Source organism: Leguminivora glycinivorella, chromosome 26 (genome assembly GCF_023078275.1).
Source record: "Leguminivora glycinivorella isolate SPB_JAAS2020 chromosome 26, LegGlyc_1.1, whole genome shotgun sequence".
NCBI lineage: Eukaryota > Metazoa > Arthropoda > Insecta > Lepidoptera > Tortricidae > Leguminivora > Leguminivora glycinivorella.
This window is the reverse complement of record NC_062996.1, coordinates 11,294,603-11,315,621: the sequence shown is the minus strand read 5'-3', so window position 1 is coordinate 11,315,621 and position 21,019 is coordinate 11,294,603. Positions and strand designations below refer to the sequence as shown.

The following is a 21,019-nucleotide window of genomic DNA, read 5'->3' as shown; positions in this document are numbered from 1 at the left end:
TGTGATAGACACTGGTTTTCTGACTCTGAGAAAAATAATAAAAAAAATATTTAAGATCGATTTTTATACTAAATCAGTGTTAGAAGTTAAATAGGCCAAATCTTATTTATATAAATATATCGTAATTGGTAACTTTTATTTAAAAAAATGACTACTATTAAAAAAGTACACTATTTGTGAAACCTCTATGATAAAATGTTTAAACATAAACTAATTACTAACTCCGAAAAAATCAACCTAAATCACATACTAAAAATCACCATCGTCCTGTTTTTTCACACTTTTCCGCCATTTCATCTTAATCCTTAAATAGTAAATCATTATATTATTTAATTTATTTAATTGTTTATTAAATAATAATGAATAATAATTAAGCAATAAATGTGATTGTGGATAGCTACATACAGAGCCACGGGCCATCAAATATATGATGCATATACACATCACCATGCATTTAAGGGTTAAGGCATTATATCCGCCATTTGTACTTGTTATTGTTCATTTAAACTTATAAATATGTAGGGAACAAATCAAATTATTTCATTAAATATTTTTTGCGAGGCGGTCGGGGTGGTGTAGCGGTCCAACACGTCAGCAGCGTTAGCTGAAGACCCGGGTTCAATTCCCAGCTTCGCCACCGATGGGCTTGATCGCTTTTTCTTTAGTGTATGGTATCTATTTCAGTTTATAATTATAAATAAATAAATATAAATGCATGTAACATTAGCAAAGAACACAGCAAAGATTAGAAATTGACACAGCAAAAAGAAGTGTACAAGTTTCTAATGGGTTGACAAACGCGCACGTAACACTCCTTAAATTACAAGCGTCCATAAGTGACGGTGACCACAATGTGCGGACCGTACGCTTGTTTGCCACCGACGTAATATAAAAAAGGGCATGAAAGAATAACACTGATTACAACCAATCTATATAGTCTTATGGATATGTTTAACATTTTATTTTAAATTACCCATTTTTGTAATAAGTTACTATAAACTTAACCTAACCACAAAATTAAAAAAAAACCCCGACTGTGACATAGTAGACCGATTTTCATGAAACATGGCTAAGAACACTCCCGACTAACTCAGCTTTCAGACAAAAAACTAAATCTAAATCGGTTCATCCGTTCGGGAGCTACGATGCCACAGACAGACACACACACAGACAGACAGACACGTCAAACTTATAACACCCCGTCGTTTTTGCGTCGGGGGTTAAAAATTTGCAAACTGACTCAAAAATATCTTAGAAATGTATTCATGAGAATCATGTCATGAGGAACGATTATATTAACTGGGTGTTTCCGATATCTCACTGCCAAATGTTGGAATAATATTCCTCCCCCTATAAAACTTTTGACAAATAATGAAACATTTAATCTCCACTTTAAACAGATACAAGTACTCAATAATGGAGTGTAGTGCCCCTGTGTTGGTGTAGTGTCACTAGTGTCGGGGGTACTCACTCAAACAGGTTGAACTGCGGGCAGGTGACGACGGGGTTCTTGCAGGTGGCGTGTTGGTTGTACAAGTATTCGGTGATGATGGAGTGGAGCGTGACCCTGTGGGCGGTGAGCGCCGGGTCGCCGGCGGCGGCGCTGAGCTGCTTCTGTAAGGAGCGCCGATGCTCGCTACCCCCTAGAGTGGTGGGGGACATGCACTGGTTTTGGACTTTTCTGTGAATAAAGAAAAAGTATTCAGAATTATTTATATTATAAATGTAATAACTTGTACAGTGAGCTACAAAATTGCATGAAGAATTTTTTTTTTTAAATTATAAATGGGCTTACTCTTGGCCACAGACTAGCCAAAGGCAAAGACGTGGCCTACGATGGAGTGAGCTCGCCCAGAAGATGCCTGTTCACTCTTGATTTGAAGGTTGCCGGGTTATATGAGCTCGGAAATATAGCCGCCGGCAAGGAATTCCACTCCTTGGCAGTGCGATTATAAATGATTTCATTGATAATTTCGCCATACACTTTTGCAGTTCACTGTACGTTAGCCGACATGATATCGCGTCGTGGTCTGATAACTGTAGCACCAAACTGTAGTGATTGGGATGACGACTACATAAGAAAATGACATTCTTTTGAGTCCGTCTGTTAGATCGTCAGGAAATACTGAACACGTATTTTTCGCAATGCTAAATTACTAAAATATAGAGCATCAAAGTTCCGGAGTGGGGGCTTGTAATGTCACTTTTATGTTAAAATTTTACCTAGGCGTGACGTCACGCGGAACTTCAACGCACTGTACTGTACCGTCATCATTTTCCGTTAACGAGAAAAAAAATCTGTGTCTCAAGTTTTTTGATAATCTAACTGACGGACTAAATATGTTTTTTAGTCGTCTCGCCATTTTTTTGTAATCAAAGATTTTTAAAGTAAATATGGTAAAATCTCTTGTGAACAGTTAAACTCGATGGACTGTAAGCACATCTCGGACACTGGCGATCAAATATATGAAAGAGGCGCGTTCCTAGCACACAGTCTAGTCTCGTGTAGGTGAACGCGTACCATGCTTGTATGAGATATGACAGGCCGACTGTTCGCGTTTTTGACAGGCGGTAACTGTGAGGTAACCGAGAGGAGGTGGGCGGCACTTTCAGCGGGGAGCGGGAGTGGCCATACTGTATACTGTGTAAGTGGCGTGCGTTATTAAACCATACCTTAATTTAATAACTTGTGGTACATGACTCTCTTCTATACTGTTGTTGAACAGGTCGTGGTGATCACGGACGAGGGAACTTGTGCTTGATCGCGCACCAGATAACCGCGACTGAAATCAAACATAAACACAAATTGTTTAGATTTTGGCTTAAATGTGTTATTAAATTTTTACTTAACTCGTTTCGCGGCCAATCGAGAACCGCGACAGTGGCGCCAGAGTTTCGCCCGCGCGCCACCAAACGGACTAGTTTTCACGTTATTCTATCCGATATTGGACGTCGGAAGGATTTCAATGGAAAAAATGCGAGATGGCGCCTGTAATGTATGGGATATCTTACATTTGATATCGGATCAGATAATGTGAAAACGCACTTAGGCGGCGGCGCGCGAGGCACTCTCTCTTAATAACCACCAAGGTAATCGTGTGTCTCAGATATTAAAAAACCTATACTTCGTTTCTTTTAAGATTATAATTATCTGTCAAACGGGTAAACAAAGAAGCAGTGGTCGTAGACCTTCCTTCTTCGATTTCGGCCGATACCACTGATTTCTTGGAACTTATAACTTATAATACTATGTACATAAGTTCCATGAAATCAGTGGTATCGGCCGAAATCGAAGAAGGAAGGTCTACGACCACTGCTTCTTTGTTTACCCGTTTGACAGATAATTCTAATCTTAAAAGAAACGAAGTATAGCTATATTTAATACGTAAGTAAGTAAGTAAGTAAGTAAACACTTTATTGTACAGAAAAATAATACAGCACATAATATTTAAAATAAAAAGTTTCAGTACAAAGGCGAACTTATCCCTTTAAGGGATCTCTTCCAGTTAACCTTTGAGCATTTGAGGGAGAGTTTGAGACGGTAGACATCCACATAATACAAAAACTACAAAATAATAACAATACATTTTTCATTCCTTAGTCTAACACGCAGTATATATTAATAAATATATAAATAATCAATAAATATTTAATATATATAAAATATATATATACTACTTACAAAACCGCATACAATCCCTGTCTCAGTTTTCGTCCGATAGCCACAGTTTCTTTAGATTCGCCTTCAGCGATGCGACCGATTGACACTGTCGAAGAGGAGGTGGTAAAGTATTCCACAGTTTGACCGAGTACACCGTAAACGAATTATTATATGACCGATGTTTGTGGGGTGGGATACCTAGAGTGAGATTCGCACTGGAACGAAGCCGGTGCCCACTGCCATCTGCCAAAAATGTAAAACGTTCTGAGAGATAAGGAGGGGACGATGGAGAAAACAGAACATTATAAAGAAGAGATAGAATATGGATGTCCCTACGACGACGGATGGGTAGCCACTTAAGCTGGGAGCGGAAAGCAGAGACGTGGTCAAATTTTCGAAGGCCAAAAACGTATCTAATGCACACATTTTGCAGCCGTTCGAGCTTATCAAGTAATTCTTCAGTGAGATCCACGAGTGCGATATCCGCATAGTCCAGAAGTGGAATCAGAAGAGATTGTGCAAGCATAACTTTTGTGTGGATCGGAAGGAAACTTTGGAGACGTCGAAGAGAGTGCACAGAAGCAAATAATTTCCTGCTAGTTTCAGTGATGTGGGGTACCCAAGAGAGAGTCTGGTCGATGACAATGCCTAAGTTCTTGACGGTAGGAGAGAAAGGAATGTGTGTTCCATTAAAGAAGATTTTAGGCACTGTCACTTCTGACAACCTGGAGATGAAGTGAGGACTCCCAATCAAAATCGCTTGCGACTTCTTTGCGTTGACCATAAGACCAAAAGAAGATGCCCAGTTGCAGATGGAGTCGAGATCCTGGTTGATTTGTCTTATTAAAAACTCTAAGTTCTCAATGCTTGCCGCCGAATAGATTTGTAAATCATCTGCATAGAGGTGATAAGAGGAGACTAGAGATTTGGTTATCCCATCAATGAAAAGCGAGAAAAGTAGAGGGGATAGCACCCCGCCCTGTGGGACCCCTGTAGATAGTTCACGCCACGAGGAAGCTGTGTCTTCGACCTTGACACGCTGGCGTCTTCCAAAAAGATAACCACGAAACCAGGAAAGAGTTGAAGGAGACAGATTTAAATTACGAAGAATAGCTAGCAGTATATATAATACATTCACTATCAGACATATATTTAATACATTCACTATCAGACAACAAATGGCGCGCTACGTCAGAAACCGGTCTTTTGATCGCACGCTTGTATGGCGTCGGCGGGTTCTCGGGATTTTGAGTAAAGTTTACGAGTGCCCACCGGGCGAGTTAGTTGCGAAAGTGTTAATACATTTAGTGGAAATACCATGAAAATTGTGATTGTTTTTGAACCATTGCTTTATTTGAATGTTTGGATTCAAATAGAAGTCGATGAAGCGTGGCGGCGCTCTCGCTCAGCCCTCTACATCCTACACTAGTCGCTAGACTCACCCGGTGCGGAGCGGCGGTGGGTGTGACCGGTGCGGCGGGCGTGTAGACGGGCGGCGGCGGCGGAGCTAGCTGAGCGGGCGCGGGCGCGGGTAGAGCCGCTTCTCGCTGCAGCGTGGCGGCGCTCTCGCTCAGCCCTCTACATCCTACACTAGTCGCTAGACTCACCCGGTGCGGAGCGGCGGTGGGTGTGACCGGTGCGGCGGGCGTGTAGACGGGCGGCGGCGGCGGAGCTAGCTGAGCGGGCGCGGGCGCGGGTAGAGCCGCTTCTCGCTGCAGCGTGGCGGCGCTCTCGCTCAGCCCTCTACATCCTACACTAGTCGCTAGACTCACCCGGTGCGGAGCGGCGGTGGGTGTGACCGGTGCGGCGGGCGTGTAGACGGGCGGCGGCGGCGGAGCTAGCTGAGCGGGCGCGGGCGCGGGTAGAGCCGCTTCTCGCTGCAGCGTGGCGGCGCTCTCGCTCAGCCCTCTACATCCTACACTAGTCGCTAGACTCACCCGGTGCGGAGCGGCGGTGGGTGTGACCGGTGCGGCGGGCGTGTAGACGGGCGGCGGCGGCGGAGCTAGCTGAGCGGGCGCGGGCGCGGGTAGAGCCGCTTCTCGCTGCAGCGTGGCGGCGCTCTCGCTCAGCCCTCTACATCCTACACTAGTCGCTAGACTCACCCGGTGCGGAGCGGCGGTGGGTGTGACCGGTGCGGCGGGCGTGTAGACGGGCGGCGGCGGCGGAGCTAGCTGAGCGGGCGCGGGCGCGGGTAGAGCCGCTTCTCGCTGCAGCGTGGCGGCGCTCTCGCTCAGCCCTCTACATCCTACACTAGTCGCTAGACTCACCCGGTGCGGAGCGGCGGTGGGTGTGACCGGTGCGGCGGGCGTGTAGACGGGCGGCGGCGGCGGAGCTAGCTGAGCGGGCGCGGGCGCGGGTAGAGCCGCTTCTCGCTGCAGCGTGGCGGCGCTCTCGCTCAGCCCTCTACATCCTACACTAGTCGCTAGACTCACCCGGTGCGGAGCGGCGGTGGGTGTGACCGGTGCGGCGGGCGTGTAGACGGGCGGCGGCGGCGGAGCTAGCTGAGCGGGCGCGGGCGCGGGTAGAGCCGCTTCTCGCTGCAGCGTGGCGGCGCTCTCGCTCAGCCCTCTACATCCTACACTAGTCGCTAGACTCACCCGGTGCGGAGCGGCGGTGGGTGTGACCGGTGCGGCGGGCGTGTAGACGGGCGGCGGCGGCGGAGCTAGCTGAGCGGGCGCGGGCGCGGGTAGAGCCGCTTCTCGCTGCAGCGTGGCGGCGCTCTCGCTCAGCCCTCTACATCCTACACTAGTCGCTAGACTCACCCGGTGCGGAGCGGCGGTGGGTGTGACCGGTGCGGCGGGCGTGTAGACGGGCGGCGGCGGCGGAGCTAGCTGAGCGGGCGCGGGCGCGGGTAGAGCCGCTTCTCGCTGCAGCGTGGCGGCGCTCTCGCTCAGCCCTCTACATCCTACACTAGTCGCTAGACTCACCCGGTGCGGAGCGGCGGTGGGTGTGACCGGTGCGGCGGGCGTGTAGACGGGCGGCGGCGGCGGAGCTAGCTGAGCGGGCGCGGGCGCGGGTAGAGCCGCTTCTCGCTGCAGCGTGGCGGCGCTCTCGCTCAGCCCTCTACATCCTACACTAGTCGCTAGACTCACCCGGTGCGGAGCGGCGGTGGGTGTGACCGGTGCGGCGGGCGTGTAGACGGGCGGCGGCGGCGGAGCTAGCTGAGCGGGCGCGGGCGCGGGTAGAGCCGCTTCTCGCTGCAGCGTGGCGGCGCTCTCGCTCAGCCCTCTACATCCTACACTAGTCGCTAGACTCACCCGGTGCGGAGCGGCGGTGGGTGTGACCGGTGCGGCGGGCGTGTAGACGGGCGGCGGCGGCGGAGCTAGCTGAGCGGGCGCGGGCGCGGGTAGAGCCGCTTCTCGCTGCAGCGTGGCGGCGCTCTCGCTCAGCCCGCGCGCCGCGAGGTGCGCCGCCACCAGCTGCAGGAGCTGACGCTCGTTGTAGTGGATGCGGGTTTGTGCCACCACGTTCGCCTGCAATACACGAATGCTTATATTAGGGAACTCATGGGTGTCCATTTGATAGCTACTGAACGACCGAATTTAGCATCACGTTTGAGTTTTCCTCCTTTCTTTATAACAACGATCTCGAAAAACGCTCTAACAACTTCGCTGAAATTTGTTACGTAGTTATTACTTTTCAAATTTTCTTGCATTTCTTTGGCAACACGGTCGCTATTTTCAGAAGTCTGTTCGCAAAATGCGTAGCTCCGTCGTAAGAGCGTTAGACCGACAATCACAAGTGTCGGGAGTTCAAATCCCGGCCAGAAATAAGTGTGACCACTAAAGCTGTTGGGGCTTCAAGGGAAAAAGGTAGACCGCTAACAAACTGGATGTCGAGCATCAAAACATGTTGCCAGAGTGTTAAATGCGCGAAATCAAGTAAATAAGACAATGCACGGATAATCATAAAATTCATAATAATCAAATGACTAGTATCGTTTAGACTTACCCGATGTATGTTAGCGAGGGAGGTCTCGAACTCGGCGCCCATATGTTTACTTTTTCCAGAGACCCGCTCTAATAATTCCAGCGCGTATTTCTGGAACATCACGTGCTCCTGACGCTTCTCCTGTAGGATGGGGTCGCGCATTAACACTGAAAATTAATAAAGCGATAAGTATTGTTCCAGACCTGTAGGAACCTCTTTTTGACACAAGACATTGTCCACAAAACGTAAACTCGCGCGACCTAATGAAATTTTAAACAAAATCCTGTAATAATATTTAAAACAATCAAGTACTTAAAAACAATATTTCGCTTACTTTAAACATAATCTAACACATGTTACATTTTTGCGGATCTTCGTTAGTGAGTATTTTACGATATTAATTTATCACACAGGAATTACTTATTATGTCATTTATCATTCATTTTTATATTTAAGCTAGTGCTGTGGCAGAGTCTGTCATTTCGATTCAAATGTCATTTTAGTAAGTTGATAGAAATCGTATATTTGTTTAAGCGCCTCCTTGTACATAGGGCCTAATCGATTCAACCAATTCGAAATTAATCGTTAGATTTGGCAAACGATACGTCTTAGCCACATCGCAACATACTTCAAAACAAATGTGTCAAAAATGTGAACTTACAAATCCGGGACAATAAGGTTTTTCAATGGCTGAGATACGCGCCATACTCGTGAACGGGTGCTGTTTGTGAAGACCGGTCTGTTTCAGCTAATAGGGGCTATAATTATTAGATTGTAACATTAATTTTGATTACATTGAGGCACTCTGTTCGGTCCTTGTTTGTTTATTTTCTTTCTGACTCTTGGAGACCATATACATCTCCAAGGAAAAAAGTAGATTAAGTATATCTAATTTTTTTTTCTTTAGTTGTGACATCAAGAGTCTTTTACAACTCTAAAGTTATTTGAGTTATCTTTTATTTGTATCAGTTCGTTTTTTTTTGTTTTCATCATGTATATTTTTTCTTTTTTAGGGTTCCGTAGTCAACTAGGAACCCTTATAGTTTCGCCATGTCTGTCTGTCTGTCCGTCCGTCCGTCCGTCCGTCCGCGGATAATCTCAGTAACCGTAAGCACTAGAAAGCTGAAACTTGGTACTTATATGTATCTCAATCACGCCAACAAAGTGCAAAAATAAAAAATGGAAAAAAATGTTTTATTAGGGTACCCCCCCTACATATAAAGTGGGAGCTGATATTTTTTTTCATTCTAACCCCAACGTGTGATATATTGTTGGATAGGTATTTAAAAATGAAGAAGGGTTTAATAAGATCGTTTTTTGATAATATTAATAGTTTCGGAAATAATCGCTTCTAAAGGAAAAAAAAGTGCGTCCCCCCCCCTCTAACTTTTGAACCCTATGTTCAAAAAATATGAAAAAAATCACAATAGTAGAACTTTATAAAAACTTTCTAGGAAAATTGTTTTGAACTTGATAGGTTCAGTAGTTTTTGAGAAAAATACGAAAAACTACGGAACCCTACACTGAGCGTGGCCCGACACGCTCTTGGCCGGTTTTTTTTGATGTACTTTAACACTTAGAGACTATACATCTCTAAAATCTCTTATTAATCATAGTAGCTTTGTACTTTGTATAATTTATTGAAATGAATTTCCATAGAGTAGGTACCTAGTCTTTTAATTTAATATTTCTTTTTTTTTATGAATACTTTTGCTGATTAAATTGTATCTCGTTTTTTAATGCATGTTAATTATAAGATGTAATGTTTTGAAAAGAAGTGGCCCGCCAAGTTTCTTGCCGGTCCCATAGTGGATACCCCCCTCCAACTGAGGGGGGACTGAAATCTTCTCGAGGCTGAGGCGTAGGGTTAGAGCCGGCGTAGCTTTATTTGACGTTCATATGCGCATTGTAATATGCCTACTTGGAAAATAAATATTTCATTTCATTTCATTTCATTATACATGGTGTTCGCGAGGAACTAAAAACTGATTAGCTGTTTTCTTTTCTATAGTAACTTACATGTAGTACGATTGTGCAAAGTTTTGTTCAAAAATGGTTCAGCCGGTAGGAAAAAAAAACAAATTCATGAAGTATGATGACTTTTCTCTAAATTATTAAACTTCATCACACCATCTTTTTATCATTTTGGTTAACTAAAGTCATAATGCCGCTCATTTCTATGGATCAGCCAAATATTTTTTCGCGATTGGTCTCATAGTAAAAGTTGTTCATTATGACCTCAATAGTCACTCATCCTCCTTGCGTTATCCCGGCATTTGCCACGGCTCATGGGAGCCTGGGGTCCGCTCTGACAACTAATCCCAAGATATGGCGTAGACACTAGTTTTACGAAAGCGACTGCCATCTGACCTTCCAACCCGAAGGGTAACTAGGCCTTATTGGAATTAGTCCGGTTTCCTCACGATGTTTTCCTTCACCGAAAAGCGACTGGCAAATATCAAATGACATATCGCATATACGTTCCGAAAAACTCATTGGTACGAGCCGGGGTTCGAACCCGCGACCTCCGGATCGAAAGTCGCACGCTCTTACCAATAGGCTACCAGCGCTTCTTCAGTCAAGTCACTATGTAAAGTTTGAACCTTTTTATTTCACTGTGTATTTGATAGCCATTGCCGAGGTGTGAGAGGGCTCACCTTGTATCTGGCTGGTGGTGAAGAGGGGCAGTTTGGAGATGATCTGTCGCACGGTGGCACAGCGAGCGAGCCCCGCCAGCTCTCAGTCTGCCGCGTCCGTGATTGGTTGCTTCACCAACATCAGGGTAGTTACAGTCAGCTCACCTTGTATCTGGCTGGTGGTGAAGAGGGGCAGCTTGGAGATGATCTGCCGCACGGTGGCACAGCGAGCGAGCCCCGCCAGCGCGCGGCACGCCAGCCCTCGCAGCCGGTCCGCGTCTGTGATTGGCTGCTTCACCATCATCAGAGATAATAACACCTGGAGACAAAAGTGTTTTGTTAAACTAGTGCAGTGAAACCGCGCGATAACATTTTAGTTTAGTCCACGATTTTTTCTTACAATTTTTGTTGAATATTCCACACAAAGTCATTTATTAAACATTTAAAATCAGGTAACTCACGTAAAATTGTCGAAGGTAGCTCGACATGTTTCGCTCCATAACGAGGAGTATTTTCATTGAGCACGCGCGATGCCGATGGTATATATAGGCCCAAAAATATTTTCGGTAACTTCGATATTTTGGTTTGTTTCAACATTTCCCTATTCTTTGTCAACGTAATTTTGGTCTACCCTGCAATACATGTGAACACATCTTGGCAGCCCTAAAGCCTGAAGTTTTTTTTTTATACCACAAGGTGGCAAACAAGCAAATGGCCTATCTATCTGTATTAATTACATCATAAAGCCTTCCATCCCAAAGGAATTACAATAAAACTATGGAAAAAAAACATTTTCTCAAACATGCAATGAAATATTGTCTTTACGTTCCTTAAAATGGGCTGGGAAGTATCGCTTTTTGGGCGCAACAACTCGAGAGGACTGTAAAGGGATTTCATATTATTTTTTAGGCCTAGGCCTGCAAAGTAACTTTTTTTTATAAAATATTGTCCTTTAGAGCATTTTTTTTTATTTCATTGTATGTTTGAGAAAAGCACTATACATGCCTCGGCGTGAAAACGGATTCCCGGCCTCGAATCCCTATCCGGCCTCGCTCGCACGCTCGCTCGGCCGTATATCCCCACTTGGCCGGAAATCCTCATTTTCCCGGCCTCTGATGTAATGTACTATTTATTAAATATTTTTCGATTTGTTGTTTGGGCGGGCGGGTGGTCTAGTGGTAATGACGTTAGCCGCGTAAGTTGAAGACTCGAGTTCGATTCCCGGCTCGACCACCAATGGGCCTTGTCGTTTTTACAAGCTTTTATTCAACTTGCCTTGTTAGTATGTTAGTGTGCGTCAAAACGTAGAAGCTCAATTTGACCCACTTCCCGGTTTCCGATTGAGTTGACATTTTGCACACATATGTAAATCACGTTTTTTTTTTATTTATTTATTCTAAATGGGCTTACTCTTGGCCACAGACTAGCCAAAGGCAAAGACGTGGCCTACGATGGAGTGAGCTCGCCCAGAAGATGCCTGTTCACCCTTGATTTGAAGGTCGCCGGGTTATATGAGCTCGGAATATAGCCGCCGTCAAGGAATTCCACTCCTTGGCAGTGCGCAAGTGACGATGCAATATTATGGTATCGTGGAGCTGATCTGATGATGGAGCAGAAAGGTGGTCATAGGAACTCTGTTATGAAACATCATACCCCATCGAGTAAGGGGTTTTTAGAAACGTCTCGGAGAGCAAGAGATGACTGTTCAAAGAAAGGTACAGTGGGCGATAAAAGTTTGTGCCAAAAACGAATTTTTTGCAAAAAAAACTTATTTTCTCAAACATGCAATGAAATATTGTCTTTACGTTCCTTAAAATGGGCTGGGAAGTATCGCTTTTTGGGCGCAACAACTCGAGAGGACTGTAAAGGGATTTCATATTACTTTTTAGGCCTAGGCCTGCAAAGTAACTTTTTTTTATAAAATAATTGTCCTTTAGAGCATTTTTTTTATTTCATTGTATGTTTGAGAAAAGCACTATACATGCCTCGGCGTGAAAACGGATTCCCGGCCTCGTATCCCTATCCGGCCTCGCTCGCACGCTTGCTCGGCCGTATATACCCACTTGGCCGGAAACCCTCATTTTCCCGTCCACTGATGTAATGTACTATTCCTTCGTGTTTGATATCTATTTCAGTTTATAATTACAATAAAATTGACTCACCATGATTCCGTTATTGGAGCGCACGCTCTCCCACACTTTCTGTATGACATCTTCGTAGGACTTCAGTGCAGTTTTCTTCTTGCTCGAGCCTGATATTGAGAAGCGAGTTGTCGACGTTCCTGACTGCAAACAAGAAATGGATGTTCACTACAGGCACACCTCGGACACTGGCGATCAAATATATGAAAGAGGCGCGTTCCTAGCACACAGTCTAAGCTCGTGTAGGTGAACGCATACTATGCTTGTATGAGTGAGATATGACAGGTCGACTGTTCGCGTTTTTGGCAGGCGGTAACTGTGAGGTAACCGTGAGGGGGTGGGCACTTTCAGCGGGGAGCGGGAGTGGCCGTACTGTACGATAATACTCATTATACTGTGCTAAAGGTAAAGGTATAATTTACATTAGCCTTTGCTTTATTAAATTTCCAATACTTGGAACCGTTCTTTTTGCACTATTCTTATACAGGGTGCCCGGTAATTAATGGACAACCTTTTAACCACCAAGAGGGCACCTTATACTGGTCCAGAAAATCGACATTAAGGTTTAGTAAAAGTCGCCTGGTTTTCGAGATTTTCACACTTTTTAAAATTTTAATACTACCAAAAATTTAAAAAAGTGTGAAAATCTCGAAAACCAGGCGACTTTTACTAAACCTTAAAGTCGATTTTCTGGACCAGTATAAGGTGCCCTCTTGGTGGTTAAAAGGTTGTCCATTAATTACCGGGCACCCTGTATATATCGTTGTGTGAGTAGCTGCAGCACAAGCCATCTCGAGCTTAACATGGGACCCAGTCAATCGGTGTAAGAATGTCCTATAAATCCTATAATATTTATTTATTTATACTTACTCTGTGCACGGGCGCGCACACGCAGTTGACCAGCACGTTCAGCGCCGCCTTTTGTACTTCCGGTTCAGGTGCTATCTCGCCGTCAGCCGCGCCTGCAACGCAAATATTGCTTTATCCTTCTTCTAATGCTCCTGACTTCGAATCCCGACAAGTTTATTTTTCCACAAATATTGCAGGTTCTTTTCGATACAGTCAGAAAAAAAATATTCAGTCGAATTGAGAACCTCCTCCTTTTTATTTTGAAGTAGTTTCGATCTAGTCATTAGTTATTTATTCATTAAATCTTTTCGATCCAGTCATTAGTCATTTATTCATTAAATCCAGTCGTTAGCTGGATCGAAAAGACTTCAAAAAAAGGAGGAGGCTCTCAATGACTGCATGTTTTTTTTTTCATTAACAATTTACATTGTGTCTGAAAAATCTTATATGGTACATGCTTAAAAATTCTTAATACTACAGTAACAAAAACACATAACATGCAACTAAAATAGCGCACCTACTGTTAACCCTTTAAATGCATAGTGATGTATACAGTATACACCGTGTTTTTTTTTGTTTTCCGTTAAATTCGGCACGTCGTTAGGTTCATTATCTCAGGAACCATCCTGTATATCACTTTTAGTTAAATTCGCAAATAATATTTTTGCATAGTTTTCATACATGATAAATTAATTTATTAGTGTGAGAGACCCTTATAACATTAGCAATTGGTAAAGGTTGTCACACACGTGTTCAGTAATTATCTTTATGTTTTTAATAACTCGATAACCGTAAGAGTTAAGACGCTAGTTTCTTAGAGAAATTAATTGTATTTGATCTAAAGAACCTTCCCTTAAAGTTAACGGAATTCAATAAAAACACGGTGTGTATGCATCATGCATTTTTGACTCGTCATAATGATGTAAACATATTCACCGAGCACGATGTTGACGCCTGTAGTCATGTCCGCGTCTCGCATGTCCACCTTCTCCGTGAGCAGGAGTTGCACCCGCGGCGCCACGCAGCACACCGACACCACGTCCAGCGCCGAGCGGACCGTTTCAGACCTACGGGCACAAATTACGGGTTAAGACGATACGGTAGGGGTCAACTCTCCATACAAACGCTCTCGACTATTTCTCCCTGGTTTTTGAAGATAGAGCAATGATTTTTTCAACACAGATTCTTATTATTTTTATCTGTGCCGGGCCGTTTTGATTTTTTTGATATTCTGCTTTTTAAAGACTCTAGAGCCAATCGAAAATTTCCAAAAACGGCCTTTTTCATTGTGGCGCAAAAAAAGGTGTGATACTCAAGATTGGTAACACTAAACTAGAAAAGCTAAACGGTCCGATAATATCGCTCGCAGACGTTTCTGCATGATAAAAAACAAATTTAATTGTTAGTTAGTTAAAATATGGATCAAAATTTATGTACACAAAAGTACAAGAATACATTTCGCAACCTCAAAGATTAGTGAACTTATGGAGGTACATACTATTATAGCGCGGTAGCGCCATAATTTCGTAGGGCAACAAAATACTACTAACAGAACATAGGCCTCATCTAAAACCCGTTCTAGTTCTACTAGGATTAGAATAGTTATCTATTCTTGTACTGTACATTATATACTACACACTGTGTACCTGCCGTTGAAGTTCCACTCATAAGCCAGGCCCACCACCTGCAGTAGGAGACTGATTCCTCCTAGTTCTACTAGCTCGTCAACAGTACATTATATACTACACACTGTGTACCTGCCGTTGAAGTTCCACTCATAAGCCAGGCCGACCACCTGCAGTAGGAGACTGATTCCTCCTAGTTCTACTAGCTCGTCAACTGTACATTATACACTACACACTGTGTACCTGCCGTTGAAGTTCCACTCATAAGCCAGGCCCACCACCTGCAGTAGGAGACTGATTCCTCCTAGTTCTACTAGCTCGTCAACTGTACATTATACACTACACACTGTGTACCTGCCGTTGAAGTTCCACTCATAAGCCAGGCCCACCACCTGCAGTAGGAGACTGATTCCTCCTAGTTCTACTAGCTCGTCAACTGTACATTATACACTACACACTGTGTACCTGCCGTTGAAGTTCCACTCATAAGCCAGGCCCACCACCTGCAGTAGGAGACTGATTCCTCCTAGTTCTACTAGCTCGTCAACTGTACATTATACACTACACACTGTGTACCTGCCGTTGAAGTTCCACTCATAAGCCAGGCCGACCACCTGCAGTAGGAGGCTTATGCCTCCTAGTTCTACTAGCTCGTCAACTGTACATTATACACTACACACTGTGTACCTGCCGTTGAAGTTCCACTCATAAGCCAGGCCCACCACCTGCAGTAGGAGACTGATTCCTCCTAGTTCTACTAGCTCGTCAACTGTACATTATACACTACACACTGTGTACCTGCCGTTGAAGTTCCACTCATAAGCCAGGCCCACCGCCTGCAGTAGGAGACTGATTCCTCCTAGTTCTACTAGCTCGTCAACTGTACATTATACACTACACACTGTGTACCTGCCGTTGAAGTTCCACTCATAAGCCAGGCCCACCACCTGCAGTAGGAGACTGATTCCTCCTAGTTCTACTAGCTCGTCAACTGTACATTATACACTACACTCTGTGTACCTGCCGTTGAAGTTCCACTCATAAGCCAGGCCGACCACCTGCTGTAGGAGGCTTATGCCTCCTAGTTCTACTAGCTCGTCAACAGTACATTATACACTACACACTGTGTACCTGCCGTTGAAGTTCCACTCATAAGCCAGGCCGACCACCTGCAGTAGGAGGCTGATTCCTCCTAGTTCTACTAGCTCGGCAACAGTACATTATACACTACACACTGTGTACCTGCCGTTGAAGTTCCACTCAAAAGCCAGGCCGACCACCTGCAGTAGGAGGCTTAATCCTCCTAGTTCTACTAGCTAGTCAACAGTACATTATACACTACACACTGTGTACCTGCCGTTGAAGTTTCACTCATAAGCCAGGCCGACCACCTGCAGTAGGAGACTGATTCCTCCTAGTTCTACTAGCTCGTCAACAGTACATTATACACTACACACTGTGTACCTGCCGTTGAAGTTGCACTCATAAGCCAGGCCGACCACCTGCAGTAGGAGACTGATTCCTCCTAGTTCTACTAGCTCGTCAACAGTACATTATACACTGCACACTGTGTACCTGCCGTTGAAGTTCCACTCATAAGCCAGGCCGACCACCTGCAGTAGGAGGCTGATTCCTCCTAGTTCTACTAGCTCGTCAACAGTACATTATACACTACACACTGTGTACCTGCCGTTGAAGTTCCACTCAAAAGCCAGGCCGACCACCTGCAGTAGGAGGCTTAATCCTCCTAGTTCTACTAGCTAGTCAACAGTACATTATACACTACACACTGTGTACCTGCCGTTGAAGTTTCACTCATAAGCCAGGCCGACCACCTGCAGTCGGAGACTGATTCCTCCTAGTTCTACTAGCTCGTCAACAGTACATTATACACTGCACACTGTGTACCTGCCGTTGAAGTTCCACTCATAAGCCAGGCCGACCACCTGCAGTAGGAGACTGATTCCTCCTAGTTCTACTAGCTCGTCAACAGTACATTATACACTACACACTGTGTACCTGCTGTTGAAGTTCCACTCAAAAGCCAGGCCGACCACCTGCAGTAGGAGGCTTATGCCTCCTAGTTCTACTAGCTCGTCAACAGTACATTATACACTGCACACTGTGTACCTGCCGTTGAAGTTCCACTCATAAGCCAGGCCGACCACCTGCAGTAGGAGACTGATTCCTCCTAGTTCTACTAGCTCGTCAACTGTACATTATACACTACACACTGTGTACCTGCCGTTGAAGTTCCACTCATAAGCCAGGCCCACCACCTGCAGTAGGAGACTGATTCCTCCTAGTTCTACTAGCTCGTCAACAGTACATTATACACTACACACTGTGTACCTGCCGTTGAAGTTCCACTCATAAGCCAGGCCGACCACCTGCAGTAGGAGACTGATTCCTCCTAGTTCTACTAGCTCGTCAACTGTACATTATACACTACACACTGTGTACCTGCCGTTGAAGTTCCACTCATAAGCCAGGCCGACCACCTGCAGTAGGAGGCTTATGCCTCCTAGTTCTACTAGCTCGTCAACAGTCATTATACACTACACACTGTGTACCTGCCGTTGAAGTTCCACTCATAAGCCAGGCCCACCACCTGCAGTAGGAGACTGATTCCTCCTAGTTCTACTAGCTCGTCAACAGTACATTATACACTACACACTGTGTACCTGCCGTTGAAGTTCCACTCATAAGCCAGGCCGACCACCTGCAGTAGGAGACTGATTCCTCCTAGTTCTACTAGCTCGTCAACTGTACATTATACACTACACACTGTGTACCTGCCGTTGAAGTTCCACTCATAAGCCAGGCCGACCACCTGCAGTAGGAGGCTTATGCCTCCTAGTTCTACTAGCTCGTCAACAGTACATTATACACTACACACTGTGTACCTGCCGTTGAAGTTCCACTCATAAGCCAGGCCGACCACCTGCAGTAGGAGGCTTATGCCTCCTAGTTCTACTAGCTCGTCAACAGTACATTATACACTACACACTGTGTACCTGCCGTTGAAGTTCCACTCATAAGCCAGGCCGACCACCTGCAGTAGGAGACTGATTCCTCCTAGTTCTACTAGCTCGTCAACTGTACATTATACACTACACACTGTGTACCTGCCGTTGAAGTTCCACTCATAAGCCAGGCCGACCACCTGCAGTAGGAGGCTTATGCCTCCTAGTTCTACTAGCTCGTCAACAGTACATTATACACTACACACTGTGTACCTGCCGTTGAAGTTCCACTCATAAGCCAGGCCGACCACCTGCAGTAGGAGGCTTATGCCTCCTAGTTCTACTAGCTCGTCAACAGTACATTATACACTACACACTGTGTACCTGCCGTTGAAGTTCCACTCATAAGCCAGGCCGACCACCTGCAGTAGGAGACTGATTCCTCCTAGTTCTACTAGCACGTCAACTGTACATTATATACTACACACTGTGTACCTGCCGTTGAAGTTCCACTCATAAGCCAGGCCGACCACCTGCAGTAGGAGGCTTATGCCTCCTAGTTCTACTAGCTCGTCAACAGTACATTATACACTACACACTGTGTACCTGCCGTTGAAGTTCCACTCATAAGCCAGGCCCACCACCTGCAGTAGGAGACTGATTCCTCCTAGTTCTACTAGCTCGTCAACTGTACATTATACACTACACACTGTGTACCTGCCGTTGAAGTTCCACTCATAAGCCAGGCCGACCACCTGCTGTAGGAGGCTTATGCCTCCTAGTTCTACTAGCTCGTCAACAGTACATTATACACTACACACTGTGTACCTGCCGTTGAAGTTCCACTCATAAGCCAGGCCCACCACCTGCAGTAGGAGACTGATTCCTCCTAGTTCTACTAGCTCGTCAACTGTACATTATACACTACACACTGTGTACCTGCCGTTGAAGTTCCACTCATAAGCCAGGCCGACCACCTGCTGTAGGAGGCTTATGCCTCCTAGTTCTACTAGCTCGTCAACTGTACATTATACACTACACACTGTGTACCTGCCGTTGAAGTTCCACTCATAAGCCAGGCCGACCACCTGCAGTAGGAGACTGATTCCTCCTAGTTCTACTAGCTCGTCAACAGTACATTATACACTGCACACTGTGTACCTGCCGTTGAAGTTCCACTCATAAGCCAGGCCGACCACCTGCAGTAGGAGGCTGATTCCTCCTAGTTCTACTAGCTCGTCAACAGTACATTATACACTACACACTGTGTACCTGCCGTTGAAGTTCCACTCATAAGCCAGGCCGACCACCTGCAGTAGGAGACTGATTCCTCCTAGTTCTACTAGCTCGTCAACAGGCGCCCAGCGCGACCACGCCACTGATTGGAGGAGCTCGATTTGTTCTTGGATCTCTTCGGGGGATGATTTTGACGCCTGAAATGAGAGATTTGTTAGACAATGTGTGAACATTTCTCGATTTTTATTTTTAAGGCTGCTTTCAAAAAAAACGTCAAAAGAATGTAAAATTGATAGTTTTAGTCGGTGAAATACTACACTTTCCGTTATCCAATAGATTTATTTAATTCAAGTTCCAGTTAGAGCATCTTATTATCTTGATTTTTATAAGACTGGATTTTTGAAAACTAACTCATTAAATTAATTATGAATTTTTCTCTAATGCACGTTTAGAAAAACGCACGTATAGAGCTGAATCAGTCGATCTTATTTGTAAAATTTGGACAATTTTGAATATTAAAACGGGTAAATTTATAATTCGTATATCCTGTACCACAATCATTTCAGACTAGATTTTTATTTTAAGTTTTTGAAAAAGAGTAAACTAGCCTAAGGCGAATTCAATTTTTTTCAGAAATTACCTAAAACTAAGTGACAATTTCTTTGAAAATCTACATCACATCGAAGTAAGTTTGGTACTAAATTAATCTGCAACGTTTACTTAAATTGCTGTTATGCCTTAGTGATTATAAATTGCTATTATTGATTTTTGCCAATTTTTTGAAAACGAGCCTTCACCGGTACAATTAATACCACTTTTGGACATTTTCTCATATTTTGTTAGACCAAGTAGAAAAAGTCCTATGATGTGATATATATTTATAAACTACTCGCAAAGCCCTTTAATTTGATACCACACACGGTATGATCGAGCGCTCGGTTGCGATTTCACTATTTTTAACACGAAAGCCCTCTTAAGATAAAAGTTATTTATAACAAGGAATAAGGAAATCGATTTAAGTATTGAATTTACGCGTGCCACAAAATCTTTTAACATCGGTTTAGTTCGTAAAGTAGTTTAAAATCGGGTTTAGGAGAACAATTCTTAAGAGAGTAACCGGTTTAGAACGTTAAAAACGGGGCTTTCTGGCATATCGGTGTGTTTGGTTTATGCGATACGCTACTGTGCCAATACATTTATGGCATGTAAAGTATAAAGAGCCCAACTGGGGTAGTACCTCCGCCTTACAGAAGACCGCAGCCAAATAGCACTAGACCCTACTCATAGTGTTGTGTTCCTGTCGGTGAGTAAGGCTGCCAGAGCTCAACGAGGGTGCGGTGTGCTGATGATGGGAGGACTTACGGAACTGACTTATTCCTTCTATTGTCCTTTGAGTCGTCGGCAACCCGAACCCTCCTTGCAACTTGTGCACTCCTTTTTACTGTGTATTTAACACAGCAAAGGGGAATGTACAAGTTTCTAATGGGGTGGCAACGCGCATGTGACACTCTTTGAGTTGCAGGCATCCATAAATTACGGTGACCGCTTTCCATCAGGCGGCCCATACGCTTGTTTGCCACCGACGTAGTATAAAAAAAAATGAATGAAGGAAGAGAGGTACCTTATAAGGCGGCGGTTCTGGAACACTGTCGCCCTGCGCGCGCGCCACCTGCGCCGCCCGCAGCCGCAAGTGCGCCTCCAGGTACCTGCGGGGGACTTGCATTTAGACATATTCAACAAAAAAAAATATAAGAGTTTTGAATGATTCACGGTTATTTTCATTAGACTTATATTGACCGGGATATAGACCGTGATTACCTTTTTGATTTTTGTAGAGCTCCCGATATTTCGACGCAGTTGCATGCATCATGATCACGGAAAACGGATCAAAAAGGTAATCACGGTCTATATCAAGGTCAATATACAAAAATATCCTTAACTATCGAGCCCATCCGTTGTACCGTAAAACGGGTAA

At 44.7% G+C, this 21,019-nt stretch overlaps 1 protein-coding gene across 1 annotated transcript in view; it reads right to left on the bottom strand.

The window, feature by feature from the left end:
• Positions 1-21,019, bottom strand: part of LOC125239755 (protein mahjong) — an 85,823-nt gene that overhangs the window by 27,653 nt on the left and 37,151 nt on the right. The window contains exons 14-23 of the mRNA XM_048147425.1: positions 20,666-20,750; positions 19,081-19,241; positions 14,154-14,284; positions 13,239-13,330; positions 12,390-12,512; positions 10,393-10,546; positions 7,613-7,758; positions 5,104-7,134; positions 2,674-2,783; positions 1,472-1,681 (exon numbers count right to left, since the gene is read on the bottom strand). Of these exons, the coding sequence (XP_048003382.1) occupies positions 1,472-1,681; positions 2,674-2,783; positions 5,104-7,134; positions 7,613-7,758; positions 10,393-10,546; positions 12,390-12,512; positions 13,239-13,330; positions 14,154-14,284; positions 19,081-19,241; positions 20,666-20,750 (3,243 nt within the window). The remainder of the gene's footprint in view (positions 1-1,471; positions 1,682-2,673; positions 2,784-5,103; positions 7,135-7,612; positions 7,759-10,392; positions 10,547-12,389; positions 12,513-13,238; positions 13,331-14,153; positions 14,285-19,080; positions 19,242-20,665; positions 20,751-21,019) is intronic.